Source organism: Mus musculus, chromosome 13 (assembly GCF_000001635.26).
Source record: "Mus musculus strain C57BL/6J chromosome 13, GRCm38.p6 C57BL/6J".
NCBI classification, from domain to species: Eukaryota; Metazoa; Chordata; class Mammalia; order Rodentia; family Muridae; genus Mus; species Mus musculus.
Window position 1 is genome coordinate 19,173,298 of NC_000079.6, and position 24,887 is coordinate 19,198,184.

A 24,887-nucleotide genomic window follows, 5' to 3' on the forward strand; every position below is an offset into this window, starting at 1 on the left:
AGACACTAGAGAAACGTGAGGCTCCCTGGATCCAATGGGACTGACTTTAGCTGTAATGCACAGAGAAGGAGAAGATAGAATCTGTGGAGACGATCTCCAGTAGATAGGCATGGTCCCTGGTTGAGGGATGGGGCCACTCACCCATTTCAAAGTTTTTTAACCCAGAAATATTTCTGTCTGAAGGGAGAACAGGGACAAAAAGTGGAACAGAGACTGAAAGAAGGGCCAACTGGGGACACCCTCACCTGAGGATATCTGAGGATATCATATCTGCAGACACCAAACCCAATGCCGTGGTCAAGAGGCACTTGCTGACAGGAACCTAGTGTGGCAGTTCCTTGGTCCAGCCAGCAACTGACCAATGGAGATGAGGATGTTTGGAGCTGACCATCATACTGAACCCAGGGAACCTGGTGGGGAGCTGGGAGAAGGATTGGAGGAGCAGAGGGGGATCGCAGCCCCATTGGAAGAACAACACAGGCTGGCCTGACTACCCAGTTCTCCCAAGGTCTAGACCACCAACCAAAGAGTGTACCTGGAGAGACCCATGGCTCCAGATACATATGTAGCCCTGTCTGACAGCAATGGGAGGGGAGGCCCCTGGTCACATGAAGGTTTGATGCCTTAGAATATAGGGATGCTGGAGCAGTGGGAGGATGAGTGTGGGTGGGTGGGGGAGCACTCCACCCAGGCAAAGGGGAGGGAGATTGCAACCCCATTGGAAGAACAACATAGGCTGTCCTGAATACCCAGTTCTCCCAAAGTCTAGACCACCAACTAAGGAGTGTGTGATGGGGCACGGGTGGAGGGGGTAACTGGGAAGTAGGATATCATTTGAAATGTAAATGAATGGAATGATTAATAAAAATAAAAAATAGCATAAAAAACCAGTCGACAAATAGGACCTCATAAAATTTAAAAGCTTCTGTAAGGCAAAAAACACTGTCAATAGGAAAAAACAGTAACCCACAGATTGGGAAAGATCTTTATGAACCCTACATTGGATAAAGGGCTAGAGTTCAAAATATACAAAGAACTTAAGGAGGTAGACTCCAGAGATCCAGATAACCCTATTAAAAATGGGGTACAGAGCTAAACAGAATTCTCAACTGAGAAATCTTGAATGGCTGAGAAACACTTAAGGAAATGTTCAACATCCTTTGTCATCAGGAAACTGCAAACCAAAACGACCCAGAAATTCCACCTCTCACCAATCAGAATGGCTAATATCAAAAACTCAAGTGACAACAGATGCTGGTGCAGAGGTGGAGAAAGAGGAACACTCCTTCATTGCTGGTGGGACTGCAAGCTAGTAAAATCACTTTGGAAATCAATCTGGTGGTTCCTCAGAAAGTTGAAAATAGTTCTGTTTGAATACCCAGCTATACCACTACTGGCATATACCCAAAAGATGCTCCAACATATAGCAAGGACACATGCTCCACTATGTTTATAGCAGCCTTATTTATAATAGCCAGAAGCTGGAAACAATCCAGATGTTCCTCAAAAGGAAAATGGACACTGAAAATGTGGTACATATACACAATTGAGTATTACTTAGCTCTTTAAAACAACAACTTCATGAAGTTCACAGGCAAATTTATGGAACTAGAAAATATCACTGTGAATGAGGTAACCAAGACAAAAAAACATACATGGTAAGTACTCACTGACAAGTGCATATTAGCCCAAAAGCTCAGAATACCCAAGATACAATCGCAAACCATATGGAGCTTAAGAAGAAGGAAGACCAAAATGTGGATGCTTCAAATCTACATAGAAGGGTGAACAAAATAATCACAGGGTGTAGAGGAAAGGAGGGGCCTGAGAGGAAGAGAGGAGAAGGAGAGAAAAGGGGGGTCAGGATCAGGTATTGGAAGGGACAGGAGAGAAGTACAGAGGGTCAAGATATTGAATAGAAATATGTAGCAGGGGCAATGGGGAACTGGTTGTAGCCACTACAAAGTCCCAGAAGGCAGCGAAGTGAAAGGCTCCCAAGACCCAACAGGGATGGCTTTATCAGAAATACCCAACAAAGGCGATATAGAACCTGTAGGACCACCAACAGTAGATAGACACTGCCCCCAGTTGAGGGATGAGGCCATTCACCCATCTCAAAAATATTAACACAGAATTGTTCCTCCGAAGGGAAGACAGGGTCAAAAAATGGAACAGAAACTGAAGGAAAGGCCATCCAGAGACTGTCCCACCTAGGGATACATTCCATCTGCAGACACCAAACTTCCACACTATTACTGATGCCAAGAAGTGCTTGCTGACAGGAACCTGGTATGGCTAGTCCTTGAGAGGTTATACCAGCACCTGACCAATACAGATGCAGATACAGCCAAGCATAGGACTGAGCCCGGGGACCCCAACGAAAGAGCTAGGGGAAGGATTGAAGAAGCTGAAGAAAACTGCAACCCCACAGGAAGAACATTATCACCTAACTGGTCCATCCAGGGCTCACAGGGACTAAACCACCAACCAATGAGTATACATGGAGGGATCCTTGGCTCCTGTACTGGCTAGTTTTGTGTCAACTTGACACAGCTGGAGTTATCACAGAGAAAGGAGCTTCACTTGAGGAGATGCCTCCATGAGATCCAGCTGTAAGGCATTTTCTCAATTAGTGATCAAGGGGGAAAGGCCCCTTGTGGGTGGGACCAGCTCTGGGCTGGTAGTCTTGGTTCTATAAGAGAGCAGGCTGAGCAAGCCAGGGGAAGCAAGCCAGTAAGGAACATCCTTCCATGGCCTCTGCCCAGCCCTCAGACATTAGCATGCTCCCAGACAGCAACAGAGATGTCTGCTTGGCCTTTGGTGGTAACAGATCTCTGCTGCTTCAGGGCCATAGACTCAGATGTGGCCCTTGGTGGCTGCGTGGGTCAGGACCTCACCATGGCCTTAGATGGCATTACTCAAATGAGGCTGTTCCTCACTACCCTTGAGTCTCCAAATCCATCTCTCCTCATTGTGCACATACCCTTTTACTTCCCTTTCTCTTCCACCTTTTCACCTTCCCCTTGCTCTTCCTGGTAGTTCCAGGGCCTCTTGGTGTCTGGGGTCATCTCAGAAGTGCTATGAGTCTCCAGTGTGGCAATGGGCAAGGATCATCACAGGCTTGATGTCTGCCCCTCCCCTGGGCCACATGACATGGCACCTGGCTAAGGGTCATCTCTGCCTTGCTCTGCTCTCTTGGGCTATGTGGTAAAGAAAATTTCTTTCACTCTGATAGGAATTTCCCCTCCCTTAGTTTTAACTCTGAGCCTTCTACCCTAGCAAGGTCCTTTCAGGCTCCAAGACAGTAGAACTTGTACGAGCCTGAAAAGTTATCCTGTGTATATACTCCCACTCCCAACTAAGGCCTCTGATTTCAGAAGTGCTTCTAGGGCAGCTTCCCATCCTTGCACTTTGAGATCTGTGGCAAGAAACAGAACAACTGGCCACAAGAGTTCTGATTGGCTACTTTCCATTGTACTAGAAAGTGAATTACCTAATAGAGGCCAAGAAGTGACTAGAATAAACATTGTCCTACATTTAATCATAATCTTTTAAAATATTTACTTTATGTAGATGTCTGTGTTTGTGTGCACAAGTATGTCTGTGCATGTATAGCATATTGTGAAAGAGCCTCCATTTTATTCTCTGTAACTGGAGGTAACTGGAGTTACAGATAGGTGTGAGCTACCACACAGGGGCTGAGAGTCTAACTTGGTTCCTCTGCAAGAATAGGAGGTGATCTTAACCACTGAGCTATTTCTCTGGCTCCATAAGACTTTTACCTTTTTGGTCAGTTCTGGTGTTGAATTCAGTGTTTCTTTTGAGACAGTATCTAATTAGGTTGTCTAGAATGACCTTGAATTTAATATGTGTCCCAGGCTTGGGAAACATCTGTATCAGCCTTCTTGGAGCTAGGATTACCCTCATACTCACCAATCTCAGCAAAAGGTTTTTAGCAAGTTGATTTATGTACGTATGTTCTCTCTCTGTCTCTCTCTCTCTGTCTGTGTCTGTCTGTCTGTCTCTGTGTGTGTCTGTCTCTGTCTGTCTCTGTCTCTGTCTCTGTCTCTCTGTCTCTCTGTCTCTCTGTCTCTCTGTCTCTCTGTCTCTCTGTCTCTCTCTCTCTCTCTCTCTCTGTCTCACACACACACACACACCTATTCCTTTAGGAGGGGGTCAGATGCAGCCATCAATATTAGTCCTAGTTTCTTTTAATATATTAGATTCAAGTCTTAACAGGTTTGCTATGGGCACTTGCTCCAAACTCTACTCACATGTGTAACTGAAGTTGGTTCAGGAAAACCACAAAGAAGAATTCCCAGGACAAGACCGGAGCAACGTTCACATATGGAGACTCTGAGTTGCAGGAATTTTCCACACAGTAGGGCAGGCAGTGTCATCCATAGAGCATTGTCTCCAAATGTATCTGTACTGAGCTTGCTCCAGTTTCTCCCCACTTGCTCACTTCTCTGAGTAGTGTCTGCTCTCAGTCACCTCAAGGGGGTGCCAAATACACACAGATGATCAGAGAGGGGTGGCTGTTCCCAGACATCCACCCCTCCCATTGGACAGCTGGTTGATTCAAGGAGTGTGCTTTAGCTTATATCTCTCTGTCTGTCACTCAGTCAGCAAGAGCAGCTTTGAAGCACAAGTTTAGGGATTAGTGTCAAGGAGGGTAATTGGGTTGTTTTGTCTTGTCTTGTCTTGCTGCACCTAGCCTTAGGCAGTTCTTATAGCACAAGGCATGCTGTGGGCTCTGGCCCTACTTCTAGCTTTCTTGCCGGCTGGTAAGTACATGGCATAGATACCCATGACATTTCATTTATCAGCAGGAAGCCATGCTGATGAGTTGCTAACCTACCATTCTCTGTTGCTGGTACCACTGCAGGCAGACAAACATCCTCCAACTTGGAAGAAAGAATAATGTCAATCACCAAGCTAGAGGGGTCCTCTGCTATAATGACTTGTGATACTCACAGAACAGGCACTTACATCCACTGGTACCGATTCCAGAAAGGGAGGGCCCCAGAGCACCTTCTCTACTATAACTTCGTCAGTTCCACAACTGTGGTGGATTCCAGATTCAATTTGGAGAAATATCATGTTTATGAAGGCCCGGACAAGAGGTATAAATTTGTGCTTCGGAATGTGGAGGAGTCCGATTCTGCTCTGTACTACTGTGCCTCCTGGGCTGGCACAATGACTCAGCCTTGCCCTCATCTGTACTGAAAGATTAGCTTGCAGCCGTTCCTAGTGCAGACCAACCCCTACCTCCTATCTTACCTCAGACCTCCTCTACTCTGAAAAGGAGATTCTGGATCTGAGGCCTTATCTTTGTGACAATCCAGTATCCCTCTGGCCAGCTATACCCTGGCCCCTAACATTGCCACTGCGAATTTCTACAGACCAAACTTTTATCTGTAAACCTTGACAAAGAACCCTGGCTGACATCAAAACCAGACACTATTGCATATGCCAGCAAGATTTTGCTGAAAGGACTCTAATATAGCTGTCCCTTGTGAGGCTATGTCAGTGCCTGGCAAACATAGAAGTGGATGTTCTTCTACTGTGGAGTCATCTACTGGATGGAACACAGGGCCCCCAGTGGAGTAGCTAGAGAAAGTACCCAAGGAGCTGAAGGGGTCTGCAACCCTATAGGTGGAACAACAATATGAACTACCCAGTACCCTCAGAGCTCATGTCTCTAGCTGCATATGTAGCAGAAGATGGCCTAGTTGGCCATCACTGGGAAGAGAGGCCCCTTGGTCTTGCAAATTTTATATGCCTCAGTATGGGGGAACGCCAGGGCCAAGAAGTGGGAGTGGGTGGGTAGGGGAGCAGGGCAGGGGGAGTGTCTAGGGGACTTTTGGGATAGCATTTGAAATGTAAATAAAGAAAATATCTAATAAAAAACTAATAAACAAAAACAAACAAACAAACAAAAAGAACCCTGGCTGAAAATATAATACTTCCAACTCTCCTAGTGGCTGCAGTTGGCAGCTTAGAATATAGAAGTTTGCTTAGGATTGATATCTGTCACAAGATATTTACTTAAGAGAGCAGTTTGGGAAAACTGGTTACAGTGATTCGTAAATGTGGTATAGAGAAAATGGCATGGTCAGTAACTTTTCATTACTTAGAGTATGAGAAATGGTAGAGAAAAATTTTGGGCTTCCTGAAGCCTCAATGTTGATGTACACTCTTTGTCCTTTGAACAAACGGATTTTTCCTTCAACATAATACCCATAATATTATTTTTTTTTGATGATAAAGGAATTTTTGCAAGTAAATATGCCAACTATTGTATCTACTTAAAGAATACAACTTTAGCACACTAAATTTCAAAGATTAATAAAAATATTAAATATAAATATAGAAGATATTTATTGTTGCTCTCATTGTCTCAATTTTCTAGAGGCTTTGGAGTTAACAGTTTGAGTTCTTCTGCCACTTGGTATCTGGTATTTGAGCCCAGTTTGAACTGAAAAATTTCATTGCTTTGATTGCAAAGTGATGAACAAAGGTGAATGAATAAACTAAGCCCCAAATCCTCCTGCAAACACTTTAGGGTGAAATAGATAATGTTTGTACATCTTATGATTTGTTTCATTATCTGCTTGCTACTTTGGGCTCTAAGAACTATAGAGCACTGGTTTTTGTTTGTTTGTTTGTTTGTTTGTTTGTTTTTTAACCAACAGCAGAGCATCAAGGCAGGTCACTAAGATATGTCTGAGAGTGCCATCTTTGGTGCTGTTCCTTCACTCTCATTCCTCTGGATGCACAGAAACATTGAAGGCAAATAGAAATCAAACTCAGAGTTTAACTAGACCACACTATTGCCTAAGATGACTACCCTGTACAAATTTTGCACATGGCCATGCAAGGAAGACCTGGCATGGGCTAAGTGGGTATCAGACTTTGAAACATACATTCCTCCTCTTATGTACATAAAATCATATTATTGCCTGTGTATGTGTGTATGTTTGCACATTTATATGTGTGTGAACATACATGCCCTTGTGTGTGATCACTCTTGACACATAGCTTCATTGAAATTGTAAGGAAAGCTAATGTTATGTAGATATGGTGTCAAATTCTCAAATACTCAAATGAAATGTGTGGGAAAATGACATTCTAAACTTTCAAATCTTATTTATGTATCTTTTATTTTTAAATGCAGTTTTGCATTAATTATTTTGCCACCTCCTCCATTTGAGGAGAAACAGTACATTGAAACCATTTCTACCCCTACAATCTTTGCTGAGGTCTAGTGTGAGGGTGTCTTTAGAAGAGAATGGACTTGGCCAACCTCAGAACCTTGACCATGAGATAACACCACCCTAAGCATCTACCAGGACTGAACATTCCACAGTATCTTTTCCCAGTCAAGATGCTATCAATAACACTTGATCCAAAAGCTAAGGTCACACCACAAACCTACATCAGGTATATCCACAATAGTTGTGAGCTATTGCTCTTCAACAGGAGGCATAGGAGATAGGAAGGAGGTATATGATGAGAACACTCTGAATTATGAGTTGCTGTGTTCTGCTAGTTCCCTTCCATGACCAGAGGCTAAACGGTAGACATTTTTACTCAGTTTTCAAGGTCAGGCCACATCTGAGAAACAGGACACAGTCATTTCATGCTCCCTTCTATACATCATATGACTTGGTATTAAAGAAACAGGTCTAAGATTTATCATTCCCCCTGGGATTATCTTTTTGCTTGATTTCATCAGCCACGAAATCAACATATAGAAAATGTTTGGGAACTTTTAAACAACCAAACAAGAAATTGTGGTTTTAATTTTAACCTTGTTATTTGTTATTCCAATATGATCCATAAAAAGCATTATGCATGACACAGAATAAGCATGAAGAACTCAGTAGAAGGAACGAATTCTACTTGATTCCACAGAAGTGTTTAAGCATCTCTAACATAGCCCAGCATAGCAAAAAGTTGGGTAAGAATATGAAACTAATAGGAAAGAGCTTGTCCATAAGCATCAGTGCTATCCACTAAGTGATTTCATTATTGTGCAACCTCTTCTCAATGAAAGAGGCAGTGTCAAGATTGAAGGATATTATTGGTGAAAGAGAAATTTTACATGCTGGTTGTTTGTCTGGAGTCTCATTTTGTCCTCATCTCAGCTAAGACTTCAGGACAATTATGCTTGCATGTACCTTTTCCTAAACACATGGCTAAAATAGTGGTTCTCAGCTGGAAGTCATCTCCTCTAGGAGACACTGGCAATGTTTCAGACATTTTAAGTTGTTATTCATTGGGTAATGGCCACAACTCAGGTAAGTTCGAAGCATATCTCTCTCCTCACATCTCAGGACTAGAAGCCACAACCAAGAAGTTAGCAGTCCCAGCCCAAGAAACTCTGGACCATACATATGTCCCAAAGACTTAGTAATCACTGAAATCAATAAAATAATAATGTTGATGAAGGACCCATGCTTAAACTTTCTAAGACCAGACATGGTAGGAATTTTTGTAATATCTGCCTTAATAGATGTTTGGTGTCATAGAGAACTGGGCAAACTGGCCAGCAGTTAGCACTCTTGGAACTGGCTTTTCTGGGTGTATCCATTTTCTCCCTAAACACTATAGCATATAACTCCTGTTCCTTCACCCTAATTTGACACCTTATCCTGCATCTACCCTGGCTCCCCCTGCATCTCCTTTGACACAGAGCCCATGCAAGTGTTCATTTGCTTTTCAGTCAGTGAGTTTGTTCCTCTATTTCTAAGATTGGTTGAAGGATACTTTTAAGTGATGTTTGGTGGTTTTGTTATTTGTGTACTTCTCATAACTATTCTTTTATTTAAAGTAGAAATTGAATACAAGTGAACTGAGTGAACATACTACATTGCAGAAAGGATGCCTGTATTTTTTCTGCAGGTTATCTACTATCCAAGGTCATTTACAGGTAAAGAGCAACAAAAAAAAAAAACGTGAGGCATTTAAAGCTCTCTCTCCCTTCTTTGGTCCTTAATAAAAATTTCATGGAAACACAAGACGTGACGACATGCTGGCCCTAGAAACCTACCGTGATTAGAGTTCTAGTAACAAGCACACACGCACTCAGCATGTCTGCAACCACTTCCTTCCTGACGAAGAGCAGCCTAGTCCAGCCCTGAGCCCTGCTTAACCTCAGCCCCCACCTGCAGCACTTCTAACAAGGGAAACCAGAAAGGGAGTCTGATGGCTATCAACTGTGCCCCACAGAATCCAGGAACTGTGGCCCCAACTTTCTGGGTCAAAGCAATTTCCTGTTGACTTCGTTTAGACATTAAATGTATTAAGTATTGTCTGACTATCTTGGTGAAAAAGCAAGATCCAGTGTTTCGGTTCCCATGGGTTTCCAGTAATGCTGGCTCTTGGTAGAGGTGCTGAGAAGGAATGTGGGCAACACACATATTTTCAGCTTCCATCCGCTCTCACAATATACAGTGCATTTTCTATCTTCTTAGAGTCTAACTTGATTGACAGATCAATATAGTCAGACAACCCTCAGAAACATATGTACTTTTGATCTGTTGTAGCACCGAAGAAATTAAAGTTTGGACAATTGAAGCAAATAAGCAAAGACAAAAAAAAAAAAAAAAAATCCCTGTTTTCTGAACTAGACCATAAGGCCACATGTAGAAATGTAAGAACTGCAATTCCGGAAGGAATGTTAGGATATTTGCAGCATGTTACAATGGAAGAAGAATCTTTAACTGGTAGTTGGAGTTGGAAAATCTTTCAGGATGCTGTCATCAAAAGATAACTGGAACCACATCATCCATTGGTGAACCCATACCCTTGCATGCTTCTCAAAGACAAGAGAGAACTTGTGAGAGGATAGCTAATCCTATGTGTAGGTCTCTACTGGTATTCTCAATCCTTTGCGTATATCAGTTCGTTAAAGCTAAATCACCTGCATATGTATTCTTCTTTTCTTGTCAAATGTATCAGACTCAAAAAATGAGTGACACATTAATCAGTCCAGGCATTTATCCAGGCAAAGGTCCAGGACAGATCAGGGTATAGTCAGCTAATGTGACTCTTTTTGCCTATTATAAACTGTTTCATTTCTGGGGATATAAAATAATCAAATAATTGCTTCTGCTCCATAGAGGAGACATACCAAAGTGTAAGGTATATTGATGCTGCTTTTATTTTATTGACACTTTTAATTATTGATATTTTATTTTATTTATTGATATTATCACTGCATGTCAAAGCAATGCTCAGGATTTGAACAATTATGTGGTTTTATAAAATAAATATTATGCCAACAAATCCTAAATTAAATTTTTTCATATGAAACAACTCCGAATCCTTGGTGGGTTTTGTTGTTGTTGTTTTGTTTTTTAACAATAGTGTATGTACTAGTCTTCAGGAAGTAACATGACTTTGATTTCTATACCTACTTTTCATCTTAATTAATCTCCAAATTTACATCAACATGTTCATTCTTGCTCTTCCTTGTGTCAAGGGTGCATAGTTTGTTGGTTTATTTGAGGCATGTTTGGGGGAGTGGCAAGGAATTTGCAAGGTAGGCAAACACAGCAAAAATGTTTCATAGACATATAACGTATGGTTAAACCTAGGACATAAACATAGACATACAATTCATCCATTCTCACCTATCTCTACTTATAGAGTAATTATTTTTAAAGAAATAGGTGTTTTAACTTCTTCCATATATATTTTTATAATTTTACTTGTTCTTAAATAAGGTATTGTAGTTTTGCCAAAAAATGATCAATAATGTCATCTTCTGTTGTTTAATAAGAGTTAATGACATCATTGTAGACTACAATGCATAGGACAAACATATCTGAACATTTAATGCAATGTATGACACAGCATTATAAATCTAACATTTCCAAAAAGAGAGAGAGAGGAAAGGTACATACGTAAAATCAAACCAGAGAAAGCTAGTTTTCTGCAAGATTGTGATCTATAGGAGGGCACTTAACTGCCATTGGTTCTTTAAAATGATGTTCATATAAATATAAAGATGGGAGCTATTCCACACAATGGGAAAATCAAAATGAAATTTAAAGTCAATTATGTGTATCATGTTTAAAGTTATGTGTATACATATACAAATATGAATGATACCAAACAGCCTTATTACTATAATGAATAGTAAATGAGTACAAAATATTTAAACTATTTTAATGATATTATTTGTCAGAGATGCTCATAAGACCTACCCTGAAAGTCTAGATATATAAAAGAGTATACATTCATTCTTAAAGGGACTAGATGTACAAATTAGTTGATCACCCACCCAGAAGTACTTACTTAGAGATACTCAATTGATTCAAAAAACCATATAAAGTATCCCATGCTTACGCAGTTGGCATGTTAAGTAAAGTCAGCAAACCATTTCAAAGACCAATTTGTCATTGTTAGATAATTAAGGTCAGTTGTTTGTGTTTCCTCGGGTCTGAAAATATAGCAAATCATGGAAGTTTAGACATGGAAAGAACATAGCAAGTATGCCTTCATAGCTCAGAACAGCTACTCTTCAGTGAGCTATGGAAGGCGGGAGGATGAGGAGACTGCACTCATGGTGCCCCACCCTGAGAAGAACAGCTGAAACTTACGCACGGTACTCATCTGACCAGCTTATGTTAGCCAGGAAACCCAGAACCGTTAACAACTACAGCAGACCATGAAGAACCCTGGCTCACAAGCCCTGCTTCCTTTATATCTTCCCTGGGAAGCCAACCTGGCAGATGAGAATCCACTCCTGAAAGTAGTCATTTTCTTATGCCTCTTGACATGTGAGTTGCCACTGTCAGGTCCCTGTGCAGCTGAGAACGAAGTCCGTCCACATTGCTGTTTCTTCCCCTGCCAGTCATTCATGGGTGTTTTTCTCGTTTGCTTGCAGTTGGACATGGGAAGTTGGAGCAACCTGAAATATCAATTTCCAGACCAAGAGATGAGACTGCACAAATATCCTGTAAAGTTTTCATCGAAAGCTTTAGGAGTGTAACCATACACTGGTACCGGCAGAAACCAAACCAAGGTTTAGAGTTTCTATTATATGTCCTTGCAACCCCTACCCATATTTTCTTAGATAAGGAGTACAAGAAAATGGAGGCAAGTAAAAATCCTAGTGCTTCTACATCGATATTGACAATATATTCCTTGGAGGAAGAAGACGAAGCTATCTACTACTGTTCCTACGGCTAAAGCACAGCATCTGAGCTTCCAGAATAGCCTCTACAAGAACCATCCCCCCCCCCCCCGAACCTATGTCCCAACCCACATCCTTCTTAGCTTGGGCAACCACCTGCTGTTCAGTTGGGGGCACCATCTGAGCCTTGAATCCCCTGAATCACTCCTTACAACACTTTCAGAACTTTCCATGCAACGACGTGGATTCTCCTATCCCAGTGAAGCCTCAGGGACTATCTTGCTATCAAGGGCTGGTTAGCACTGTTTCCTGCTGAATGAGAACCTCTGGGACAAATTCAACCAGGATGGCAGGCTCACTGCATGATTGGGTTTTTTTTTTTAACTGTACAGAAGTTTCCCATAACTGAATCAATAAAGAAGGCAAGAAAGAGTTGTGTCAAAAGAGGGGTGTAACTATTTCAGAGGTAATGAATTTTATTCAGGACGATCAGGGGCTTTTAGAGGTTGGAAAGTCTGGCAAATGTAAAAGTTTGATGCCCATTATCAGTATCCTAAGATCTTTCTGGAAAAAAAAATGGCTATAAGATATAATCCTCTCCTTCCTGAAATGACAACAAAACAGAATCCTGCATGTGGGATGCAGCTCAGTGCCACTCAGGACAAAGCTGGGACAAAGTTCAATCTGCTCTGAGAAAGCTCTTGAACTCAGGACTGCAGAATTCTGTAAAAAACAAAGAATGAAAACCCTACACAAGAACTTCAATGACTTGAAAAGACAAATAACACCTGCTCCTTGCATCAACAGAAAAAATAACTATCACTCGTAAGTTGGAAAGCAAAAAATAATTATTGACGACTATTTTACATGTTTATTTTCTCACTTCTATTTGGATAATTGGGAACATTTAAAAGATAGATGCTGGGATGCAACATTAAATGTAAAGACATAAAAATTTCGGGTCCACCTTCTTAAACTCTAGTGAGGAAAAATTCTCCCTGTAGAATATCTTTATACTGCTCAAGTTAACCAATATAACATCTCACAGCTAAACATACAGTTTAGCTACAGTCTCTGAACTATCTACAATATGCTTGCGCTCCATCCTTCCCTCTAAGGATCAGGCCGAATGATTAGATAGAGGTGTCACTGAAAGTTGAATGAGAGAACACTTCGGTGCACTTTGCACCTCCCAGGGACAGACTCAGCACCCTGGTGCTGTACTCTGTACGTAATGGCTTCTGAACATCGTACTCTACCATGGGAACACGCAGAGCGCCCAGATCTCAGTGGATATTGCTTCTCACCTAATGTGTGCATAGGCACAGCTGTAAGGAGACTGTGGAAAACAGTCTATAAGGATAAGGACCCATCTAGAAAGAAGTGGACAAAAGGCTTGAACTGAGCTTCATATACTCTTTGAGCTAAGGGTTTGATGTACATGATTTCACTCGATTCTCAAGAGAACAGTACAAAGTGCCACAGCCTGAACTTTAGGATAAATGCCTGAGATGGAAACTCGATGAATGTGGAAGTGATGCAGAAGAGACAAGGGGGTACCTTATCTGTGGATCTAAAGTGACAAAATTACATGTGGTTGTTAAACAGTCTTTAAAGAACTGTTAACAAAATGGAAAAAACTAACTACTTTGTAGTAGTGGATGGAAGGGACCTTTAAGGCAACAGAAGGATACAGGGAGAAACCACTTGTATTAGTGAATGTGTGTGTCCATTCAGGCTGCTCGAATAGGGAAGTGCACCACTGATCCTATCTCTCCTGTATCCCCCTTCTTTCTCCCTCCCTTCTCATTCTAGCCTCATTATAAAGCCCCTAGTAGCTTAAAATGCCCTCTCCAAACATATATTGCCAGAGATAGAAGACAATTTTTTGTAAATGTCTCAACCTTGTGACCTTGGTGGGTCTCTAGCTTTTGCCTGGAGGCCTCCAAGGGCTTACTGGGACAAGTAACCTTGGAGTCTTGTGTGTCGGATTAAAAAGCCTGCTACAACATATTTATTAGGACTGTGTTGACTACATAGATGATTTAGATTATAAGCTTTGAGATAAATGAACATATTTACTGACAAAAGTGATTAAATAGAAAGTGATTGTGAAAAAATAGGTGATTTAAAACATTCCTGATGCTGCCATAGACTTTACACATGCCAACGAAAGGCTTCTGTGACATAAACTGTTAATGTACATGTAATAGATCTAACATGCTGATGTATGTATTTAGTACTGAAATTATTTATATAATATAATCATATGTATGATACACATAGAGTATGCTTTTCTATTTATATTTTCACACTCATCCATTTCCCTATTCTATAGTTCTATGGACAAAACCAAAACAGAATAAAGCAACATGAACATTACAATGGTGATAGTCCCTGAATAGCAGAAGAGTCACAGACTGTGTCTGTGCCCATAAACCTGTACTGTAAATAAAGTTTGGCCCAGAAATAACTTCCAATTACCTATATGCTACCTAAAGAAGAAGTTGCAGTGAGCAGCCAAGGTGAGTAGTTGTAACTGATGCTCATGTGGCCTAAGGCAGTTATTACTTGGCACTTAAAAAATAATACATTTGTTGCAGCTAAGTCCATAGCTCATTTGGTAGAGTGCTTACCCAGTGCAAGGTCCTGGACTCCCTCCATGGTATTACATAAAACAGGTATGATGGTTTTTGCACCTATAATCCCAGCACTTGGAATGCATCAAACCTGTCACAAGTAAATAAATACAATAGATTTATCTTTTGCTCCCAGTGATTGCTAACTGATGAATGATACTTATGATGGTTATTTTAATTTGTTTATCCATGTGCCACCGTTTTCTTAATGGCTCTTTGTTATACTTGCAAGCTTTTCATATTAGTTGTTTGGGTAAATTACCTCCCCTATCTTTGACCCACTCTCTTAACTTCAAAAAGATAAGATCATAAAATTAACTTGAAGGAACTGTGGCAAGGACCATTCTAAATAATAGACAATATTTTTACAAGTGGGTAGGCCTTGCGTTTGACTAACCTTCGCCAGCTGGAACTGATCACATTGGTGATATTGCATATCAGAAAATGTAATTGTTATTATTTTGATTCATATTCTGAGTCCTTGGCCTCAGCAGCATGTGATTTCCAGAACCTTGCTGGGCAAGCAAAAAAAAAAAAAAAAAAAAAAAATTAAGTCTCAGTCTAGTGTTACTGAGTCTAAAGCTCATTTCCCAAGACTGAGTCACAGAAGTCTAGGTGCCAGGCTGTTCATGGAATGAACCAGCCCACAGCTCAGGACAACTAGAAGCTGAACCTATTTGCATGTACCAGCTGATCTGGTATCTTCTATGACTCCTTGATAGAAATAGTAGATTGCTATGTGTTTTCTCTGTACTTAAATGCATAGAAACTTTCTATACAATGTAGTGTGCTACCCACATATAAATATAAATATAAATATAAATATAAATATAAATATAAATATAAATATAAATATAAATATATGTATATATATATTTTACATTCTTTGGAAAATTGTTTAGAAAATCAATGCAAATTTTCAGGAGCTACCTTATTTCCTAGAAAACACGTTTTCTTCACTAACTTGAGGTTTTTATTCAGTTTATCCACAGAAAATTAGTTTTGCTTTGGGCACAAAATCCTTGTCCTCTTATCAACAGCTTCATAGTGCTAATGGGAAACAGCAGAAATGAATTGGAGGTGAGTGGAAACAACATCATTTATATTGTGATCTCCTCCTCATACCCCAAGCAGGCTGTGGACCCCCAACTACACTCCCTGACAAGGCAGATTGGTGACATTTCCAGAAGAGAGGTTGTGTTACAGCCAGCTCATGTCCCTCATCAGGTTTGATATTTTCCCAAGGAGTAGAGAACTAGGTAATCTTCCATGATGGTCTCTCTAGCCAGGTCTGGCTCTGGACTCATGATAGGAACCTGATCATGTTTCTATGCTGCCCAGCACCACTGTTGGTGGTGCAAAGCTGAGTAGCTTATCTTCTCCTTCTGTGCTTTGTAGTGATCACTATCAATCATGTACTCATTTGTAATAAGGAGGAATAAGCCCAATAGAGCCACTCTAATGTGCCCATTTAATGGTAACATTCAAAAGTAGAATGAGAAAGGCATCTCCTTTGTCTAGATTACCTAGAAGACAATGTTGATCATAACTAAGCAAGTTCTCCCACGCCTCAGACCAGTGCTCAAAAATGCCAGATAATATACCAGGGTAATAAGGAGCAGTGAATAGCTCCCACGATGCATACTTAAAAAATTTTTCACTCCTTTTTCCTCTCCTCCCCTTTCCTCCCCTCCCCTCTTTTCCTCTCCTCCCATCTCTTCTTCACTTCACCCCTCTTTTCTCTATTTATGACTCTCTTTCACCCCTTCTTCCTTTCTCCCTTTCTCTCTTGTCTGTCTGTCCCCCTCTCATGCATTATTAGATCTGTTTGTATTTTAGGAGCAACCCAATAAAGAATGTTAATCTTTTTAACAAGACAATCATTTCTGACCAGAAAGGACCAAGAATTATCTCTCATAAGTGCAACTTAAAAATGTCCACCTGAAGCTGAAATCACTATTTACAGGGTTTGAGAAGAGCAGAGAGTGACCACTCCACATGTGGAGTATTTCCAAACTTCGATGATACATACAATGGAGGCATGCTAACGGGACAAGAAACTGCTTATCTAAACTGACAGTTCATAAACATGTTTCACAGGGACAACGGGGACATTTGTTGATAAATGAGTTAGGTAAACCAATTTCCACAGGAAGCCACAGTAAAACACGGTGCCCTGCTCTTCAGTCTGCAGAAACTCACTTCCTCTTCCTGTACCCGTCTCTAATTTAGTCTGGGTAAATTTTGATTTCAGTGCCTCTCCTGGACAAGGGCTGCAGGATGGGGCTTCTGCTACAAGTCTTCACACTGGCCTCCCTCAGGATTTGTAAGTGCATGGCCTTCAGGGGAATCGAGGATACAGGGAAAAGAGCCAGTTACATCACACCACACTCACAGGGAGGAGGGTCACACAAAAACCCAGACAGTGATTTGAATTGGACACCAAACATGTATTTTTTAAAATGAAATTCAAAATTCACAATTTTGAAAGTTTTTCAAAGTTTTAGTTTTGGTTATCTTTCAGATTCAGAGGGAAGCAGTCTCACGTCACCTCTGGGGTCATATGTCATCAAGAGGAAAGGAAATACGGCTTTTCTCAAATGTCAAATAAAAACAAGTGTTCAGAAGCCCGATGCATACATACACTGGTACCAAGAGAAGCCAGGCCAGCGTCTCCAAAGAATGCTGTGTAGTTCTTCAAAAGAAAACATTGTCTATGAGAAAGATTTTAGTGACGAAAGATATGAGGCAAGGACATGGCAGAGTGATTTGTCTTCAGTCCTCACCATACACCAAGTGACAGAAGAGGACACGGGAACTTATTACTGTGCATGCTGGGATACACTCTATCAAGATACTGCACTGTTAACAAACAAAAACCCTCCACAGGACACTCACCTGCACAGACACCTAGGCTCCCCCCTTTACACCTCCCACTAAAACTAGACCACTGTTACTCAGCAGGAACAAGCCATCCAGGCTGATCATACCTGTGCACACAATTCCTTCCCCCTTCTCCCTCCCCAGAGAGATATGGCCAAGATTACTGCACATTCTTATGCTGCATCTGTGCTCTGAGCTTGAGTTCACCAGAAGTCCAGGGGTCCGGTGCACTGTCTCCTTCACTAAGAGCTCATAATCTCTTCTCCCCATCCCTAGGGTATCTCTCACCAGTGTTCCTGATGGTCTCTGCTTCCTTACCCATAGAAAAATTCCTTAGAAAGGAGCCTGAGTATAGTGCTCAAGAAAGCTTGTAGACTTCACGACTAAGAAAGTGAATAAAAGATAGAAGGCCCAAAGCGTTTTGAAAGAGATAGGCCTGCATTCCATTTCCTTCAGGACCACTCACTGAGAAGGGTAAGCAGAGATTCTCAGCTCAGAGCCACAGTAACTCTAAGTGCCCAAGAAGCTAAGGACTTCCTGAATCTCCTTTGGTGGAGATTTGCAACGTTGTAATTAACCAATCTCAGTCTTTCACATTGTAACACTATCACTTCAGTGAGCTCACTGAAGTGCTATCATGAGTGATAGCATGAGCTATCATGCCTGGTTCTCCCAATATCAATAAAGCAAAGCTTTAATTCTTAAAGTTTAATTATGAATGGCTCAACGAAATGATGTTTTTCCTCAACAGGATTTCATTCACAACAGAAGTTTATAACATCTTTCATTACACCCCTTGTTATTATAAAGTAATCAAGTCAAAAGAGACTACTAGAGTATCAATTGTGTACACACATAAGACAGTGGAGAATCTCATTACTATAGAGTGGTAATCCTTTTCTTCCATGTCCATGAGATCATTCAGTTACCCACAATATTTACAAAAAAATTGGAAATGGTTTTAAACTTATGGAGTGAAAAGAAGTCAAGGAAAGGTCTCACTGAAATGACACATAAGGGAAACAGGGTGGGAGTTTGTGGGGAGAGCTCCCAGAGGGAATGGTATCTGTTGCTGTAGTAGTGAGTGTCTTGATGAATGTCATCTTCTGGTACCTGGTAGTTCTTTGTACCAGAAATGTCATAAAATGACCCAGAGGCACAGCTCACTGGGCAGGACCATTAACAGCTCAGAAATAAGTCTTGCCTTCCTCCCCTGGCCCTTTGCCACAGAGCTAGGGCTGCATATTAATCCACTGTAGCTTACATCCCGTTCACTGTCTCTGGTGCTCACTCCAGCAGCCACTAAAATGTCAACCTCTTGGCTTTTTCTTCTGTCTTTGACCTGTGTTTGTAAGTTAATTTTGCTTCTTTTTTCCCTTTCGTTATTTTTGTGTCCTGAGATAACTGGGAATAAAAATGATTGGGAAAATCTCTGATGTCTCTTCCTTGCTTTCCAGATGGAGACTCCTGGATATCTCAGGATCAGCTCTCCTTTACCCGAAGACCAAACAAGACGGTGCACATAAGTTGCAAGCTCTCTGGGGTTCCCCTTCATAACACCATTGTGCACTGGTACCAACTGAAAGAAGGGGAGCCCCTGAGACGAATCTTCTATGGCTCAGTCAAAACTTACAAACAAGACAAGTCCCACTCCCGCTTGGAAATTGATGAGAAGGATGATGGTACCTTTTACCTGATAATCAACAATGTTGTCACATCGGATGAAGCCACGTACTACTGTGCCTGCTGGGATCTCACAGTGTCTCAGCATCTGGAGGAACCTGTAAGAAAACCATCCTATCCCCTTGGGTGCCCTCAGTCCTGAACCCACCAAGGGCCCTCCATGCTCTCATTCATAGGACCACAGCTGTTGGGACTGGGTGGGACCTGAGGACTCGGTTCAAGGATGTCAATGTAAATGAGGAAGCTGGAGCCCAGAAAAGCCAAGTGACTTGTCTCACGCCAGTGATCTAGAGAGATAGCTTCAGCCCTGTTTCCATCTCCATCCACTCCCTTTTCCTGCTTTTCTTAGAGTCAGTCCTAAGATAAACCTCTTTTAGCAAAACTGCATTTAATTCAAAGGGACACTGGGACAAATATGCTTGGCTTCCCTATGCTATTAGACTTCCAATGTGGCTGCCTGATACAACCCAAGTATGGCTCTGCCACACAGCTGAAAGGGAGATGGAAATAGACGAAAGATGAATTCCTCCATTCTCATTTCCATGCTAGTCTCCCATGTCTACATATCCATTTTCAGTCCTGCAACTTTCTCTTGGCTCTGAAGTCTCAACATCTGGAAGACCTTCTGTGGCACACGTGGAGTGTGAGGGGAACAGAAAATAGCTTCTTCATGAGTATATTTTATATTTATATTTCTTTGTCAGTTCCAGAGGGACCCTTAGTACAAGGCCTACATTTCCTACTCTACACTGTGAAACCATAGACTTCTCTTACCTGGTGCTGTGGGCTTGTTACAGAGATATAGACGGTTTGTGTCCAACACTTGTGAGTCAACGTCGGGTTACCAGAGAATGAGAACAGCAGCAGCCAGACCTGTGCACATGTGCTCTAGGCAGATGCTCTCTGCAGATGTCTCAGCAGCAGTCAAGGCAAGGGATGCCAGTTCCAGTCTGGCTCCAATGTCTAAATATTTCTTCTCAAGCCCTTGTTTTTCATGTCCTCTATGGCAAGGATGCAGATGTGTTGTGAAGAGGACAATGTGGTTTTATGTTTTTGTTTTTGCTTGTTTGTTGTTTTAGCTCATACATGTTTTGTCTCCTCTAGTGAAAAAACAAATAAGGACATTTGACTCTGCCTTTTAAAATACTCATTTCATTTTTATTTACATGTGCATGTCTGTATGTTTGTTTGCTGTGCATATATATATATATATATATATATATAATTTTTTCCTGCATGATCAGTAAAGACTTCTAATCACTGAGGCATCTCTCCAGTCTTGACCCAACTCCTCCGAACTTTCCTATAATGTGGGATTTGAAAAGTGACAGGACCCTGAGAACTGTGGTTTCACCTGTTAGAAAGTCAACCACAGCTAGGCCAAAGTCTGACATGCACGAACCTGTGGTGGCACTTAAGATAAAGTCATGACCCAAAGCTCTGCGTGTCCAGTGAGACAACTGCAAGTCTCCTCTAGCCGTGGCCTCCTTAGGTCTACACTGCCTACTAACAAGCAGCCACGACAGCGATAACCACATAAGCTTGGTTCAGATGGTAAAGATAAAAAGTCTTTTTACCATGGATGCTGCAGTACAATTGTACAATTGGAAAAAAAGGAAATCAAGGAACATATTTGTGTGGACACTCAAGTTCCTCAAGATGCAGTTCTTGTGGATTCTCTTCTTAGGTATTTCCTGTGTCTGCTCACTCTTTAACTTTCTTTTTGTCTATAATATGAGCAACAGACCACTTAAATCCATGAATAGTGAGAATTCATATGGCATACACCCACCATTCTAAGTAAATAAAGTTTACTTTCAATCATTACAGAAATTGCTGATTGTACAGACAACTAGCAGAACTGTCACTAGAAATTAAGGAAATGCTTAAAATAATTTTTAGAAGAAACACATGAAGTACCATGCACATTAATCCTTGATCTTCATAAATTTTAAAGTTTAAAAATTTTTTCTCAACAATATTTTTCATTTAAATTTATTCTTTAACTGATATATGCAACCCAAATCTGTAAATATCCAGGTAGTTGTATGTTTTTTTTAAAAAAATCATACAAAATATTTTTAACCATACAGAGTATAATATTAAAATCAAGATGAACATATCCATTTTTATTTCTTTATTATTTCTTCGTGATATAAAACTCAAGCCCCATTTCTTTAAAAAAAAACACACACACACATTTTCATTGTCTATGGCCACCCTAATATTTGCTTGAGTCACTCTAGCATTGCTTTTATAGGTAATGTATCTGCCAGCCCTCTATTTCTTGATTACTGTGGCAGTCCATGTGATTTGAACAGACAGCACTCAGTATTGCAGATGTTCATTTCAGATGCAGATCCTCTGATAGCCACCAGGCATAAGCCCAGAGCTGGCTCAACCCACACCAGCCTTCCCATTCCACCAGTATAGTGTCAAGCAATTGAATGAACAGGCTCTGCAGCCTTTAGTCTGGAACTCAAATCCCAACTCACGTTGAAACCTCCAATTCTCTGTTCTACCCGACTTCGCTTGGTCATAAAAATGTATAGATGCAGCTGAAAGGTAAATGTATGGATGATGGTTCATGACAGATTCCCTATGGATTTTCTTCCTGTTCATTACCAAGAGCCTAGAATCCAGACCAGTCATCCTAGAACACAGAGAAAGGAATTTTATAGCTTAGCTGAGTATAGAATTGAACAGAAATGCATATCACAAATTCTTATTCAGAATAGACAAATATTTGCCAAAAAAAAAAAAAAAAAAAAAAAGCCATGGGCTCCATCTGGTGCACTTGCTTGTAAGAATTCCATATATCAAGAAGTTTCTATAAAACTTGAAGTGGTATGTTACATGTTCAGTATGAACAAAGCCCTCACTCACTGGACAATAAAAATGCAAAAAGAGCAGTGGTAAAATCACTAAGGGGAAGCCCCAGCTGTGATAGTTAACACCCTGTCCTCTTCTGCACAGTGCTCTTGGGCAACTATATGAAAAAATGAACCAAGAAAATACCCATGGCCTGCTCCTCTGCACAGGAACACGTCTGCTATTACATAAGTGACATAACAAGTGGGGTTGCAAAAGAGAGAGGCTAAGAATGTGAAGTACTTACCTCTTGAACATGTCAGGTATTATGTCTATTTTTCTTGAGATGATGTTATACTCACTTGTTTTCTTATTGGAAATCTCTGCAAATTATTCAGATACAATTGTCCTAAAATTGATAATTTCCAGAAAATGACCCAATGTAAAAAAAAAAGTTACTATTATGTTTTAAGAAGGCAACCAAACCTTGAAGTATGGTATTACTATAATCAAAAAACAAATTTGTCTGATTATTCTCGACTATGAAAGTTGTTATTTTCAAACTTGAAAAAGTAATATAAAGTTTTACATAGCCACATTAAAACTTGAGTTTTATGATGCATCATTTGATCCTTATTTACATATTTATTTATTCAGTCCTTGCTTTGAATTAGGATTTTAGTTGTTTTCATTAGGCATCTTAAGAGCTGGATAAATGATGAATATGTGTGTGTGTGTGTGTGTGTCTGTGTGTGTGTGTGTGTGTGTGTGTGTGTGTGATAAAGCAAGCAGAGAAGGAAAAATACTGATGTACCATGTCTAATACATTTTTGTGCTCTATTAAAATGCAAATCAAACTGGCAAGATAGCTCAGGAGTTGAAGAATCTTGCTACCAAGACTGTTGATCTGAGTTCAATCTTTAGGATCCACAGACTGACTAGAAAGAGTTGTCTTCTGAGCTCTACATGAATGCATACACACACACACACACACACACACACACACACACACAACAACTGTAAAAATATTAAAATGATCTGTGCCTCAAATTTCCCATCATTGGTAAGAGAAACCATTTCTGAGCACTTCCTATATTGAAGTGTCTATTCTTGAAACATCCTTTTATTTAAACCTCACTAAGTCCTGCAATGTGTATCTCATCACTTTGGATGAGGACACTTGATCTTTGAGAACTGAATGCATTCAAGGCCATATCACCTAGAATGGAAGCACTCTATCTGATGCTCTGCTTTAGGACTGAATGCTTCTTGCCCATCAATTTCAATGTTCTGAGGAAACCATCTGACATTTTACATGAAGACCTTCTTCAAAGTCTGCTGAGCCTCTCATCTCAGCATTCACACCAGCCTCTTGCTGATCCTCACTGCTGGCAGCAATGCCTCCTACTGACTCTGACTCCTTGCTATCACCTCCAAAGTGTGTCCTCCCTACTCCAGCATTTATACTCTGGGGCAGCTATGCCACTTTTGTCCATAGAGCCTCCAGTAACTCCTGCTTGACTTTTCTCTTAGAAACATTCATTTGACAACACTGTAAACTATAATATCATACCACACTGAACTTCTTTTTTTTTCGTTTTCCAATTTTTATTAGGTATTTTCTTCATTTACCTTTCCAATGCTATCCTGAAAGTCCCCTATACCCTCCCTCCCTCCCCTCCCCTGCCACTCCCACTTCTTGGCCCTGGTGTTTCCCTGTACTGGGGCATATAAAGTTTGCAAGACCAAGGGGCCTCTCTTCTCAATGATGGCTGACTAGGCCATCTTCTGATACATATGCAGCTAGAGACATGAGCTCTGGGGATACTGGTTAGTTCATATTGTTGTTCCTCCTATAGAGTTGCAGACCTCTTTAGCTCCTTGGGTACTTTCTCTAGCTCCTCCATTGGGGCACTGTGATCCCTCCAATAGCTGGCTGTGATCATCTACTTCTGTGTTTGCCAGTCACTGGCATAGCCTCACAAGAGACAGCTATATCAGGGTCCATTCAGCAAAACCTTGCTGGCCTATGCAATAGTGTCAGCGTTTGGTGGCTAATTATGGGATGGATCCCCAGGTGGGGCAGTCTCTGGATAGTCCATCCTTTCATCAGAACTTCTTTTTGTGTGTGTGTGTGGTGCATATTTCTTTTTCTTTTCTTTTTTCTTTTTATTAGGTATTTTCTTCATTTACATTTCCAATGCTATCCCAAAAGTCCCCCCTCCCCTCCCCCATCCCCTACCCACCTGTAGTCTCCCCTCCCCCAGCCTGAAACCTGCTTGCTCAGGGGTGGAGCTTGCCGCTCAATCGTTCTGCCACGCCCACTGCTGGAGCTTGCCGCTTTGCTGTTTCAAACTCATCACGTGTTCACCTGAAACATTACTCCTAGATTATTTGGCGGGAATCAGGCCCCTCCCCCTTCCTTCATAACGGAGTATCGGAATAGTAAAATTGAACCTTGAGCAAAGCCTTGTCTTGGTTCCATTTTTATCTCGCCACCTAGCCCCTATTCTCTTCCAGGTTTCCAAAATGCCTTTCCAGGCTAGAACCCAGACATGTGAGCTGCTGGCTGGACACAATATTTGGCGAACCAACATGGGACTGAGGACATTTGGAAGAAACACTACTGGTTTGGAGCTCCATAGAAGAAGAAAATAATTAAAGGAAATTCATACCAGAGAAGGTCGGTATGGGCTAAGATGAAACAGCATTTAACCTGA

The 24,887-nt window shown here is 41.0% G+C and overlaps 1 long non-coding RNA gene, 4 gene segments (V, D, J or C) and 1 further gene; 5 read left to right on the top strand and 1 right to left on the bottom strand.

The window, feature by feature from the left end:
- Positions 1-20,386, bottom strand: part of Gm31887 — a 48,124-nt gene extending 27,738 nt beyond the window's left edge. Inside the window, exons 1-3 of the long non-coding RNA XR_873150.3 lie at positions 20,131-20,386; positions 14,788-14,881; positions 11,741-11,926 (exon numbers count right to left, since the gene is read on the bottom strand). This is a non-coding gene — a long non-coding RNA (predicted gene, 31887). The remainder of the gene's footprint in view (positions 1-11,740; positions 11,927-14,787; positions 14,882-20,130) is intronic.
- Trgv7 (T cell receptor gamma, variable 7) lies at positions 4,745-5,195 on the top strand. The segment is given in 2 exon segments: positions 4,745-4,787; positions 4,889-5,195. Coding segments are annotated over 2 exon segments (350 nt in total).
- Positions 4,745-24,887, top strand: part of Tcrg (T cell receptor gamma chain) — a 178,435-nt gene continuing 158,292 nt past the window's right edge.
- On the top strand, positions 11,684-12,209 carry Trgv4 (T cell receptor gamma, variable 4). The segment is given in 2 exon segments: positions 11,684-11,795; positions 11,903-12,209. Coding segments are annotated over 2 exon segments (419 nt in total).
- On the top strand, positions 17,071-17,632 carry Trgv6 (T cell receptor gamma, variable 6). The segment is given in 2 exon segments: positions 17,071-17,164; positions 17,321-17,632. Coding segments are annotated over 2 exon segments (406 nt in total).
- Positions 18,981-19,428, top strand: Trgv5 (T cell receptor gamma, variable 5). The segment is given in 2 exon segments: positions 18,981-19,023; positions 19,131-19,428. Coding segments are annotated over 2 exon segments (341 nt in total).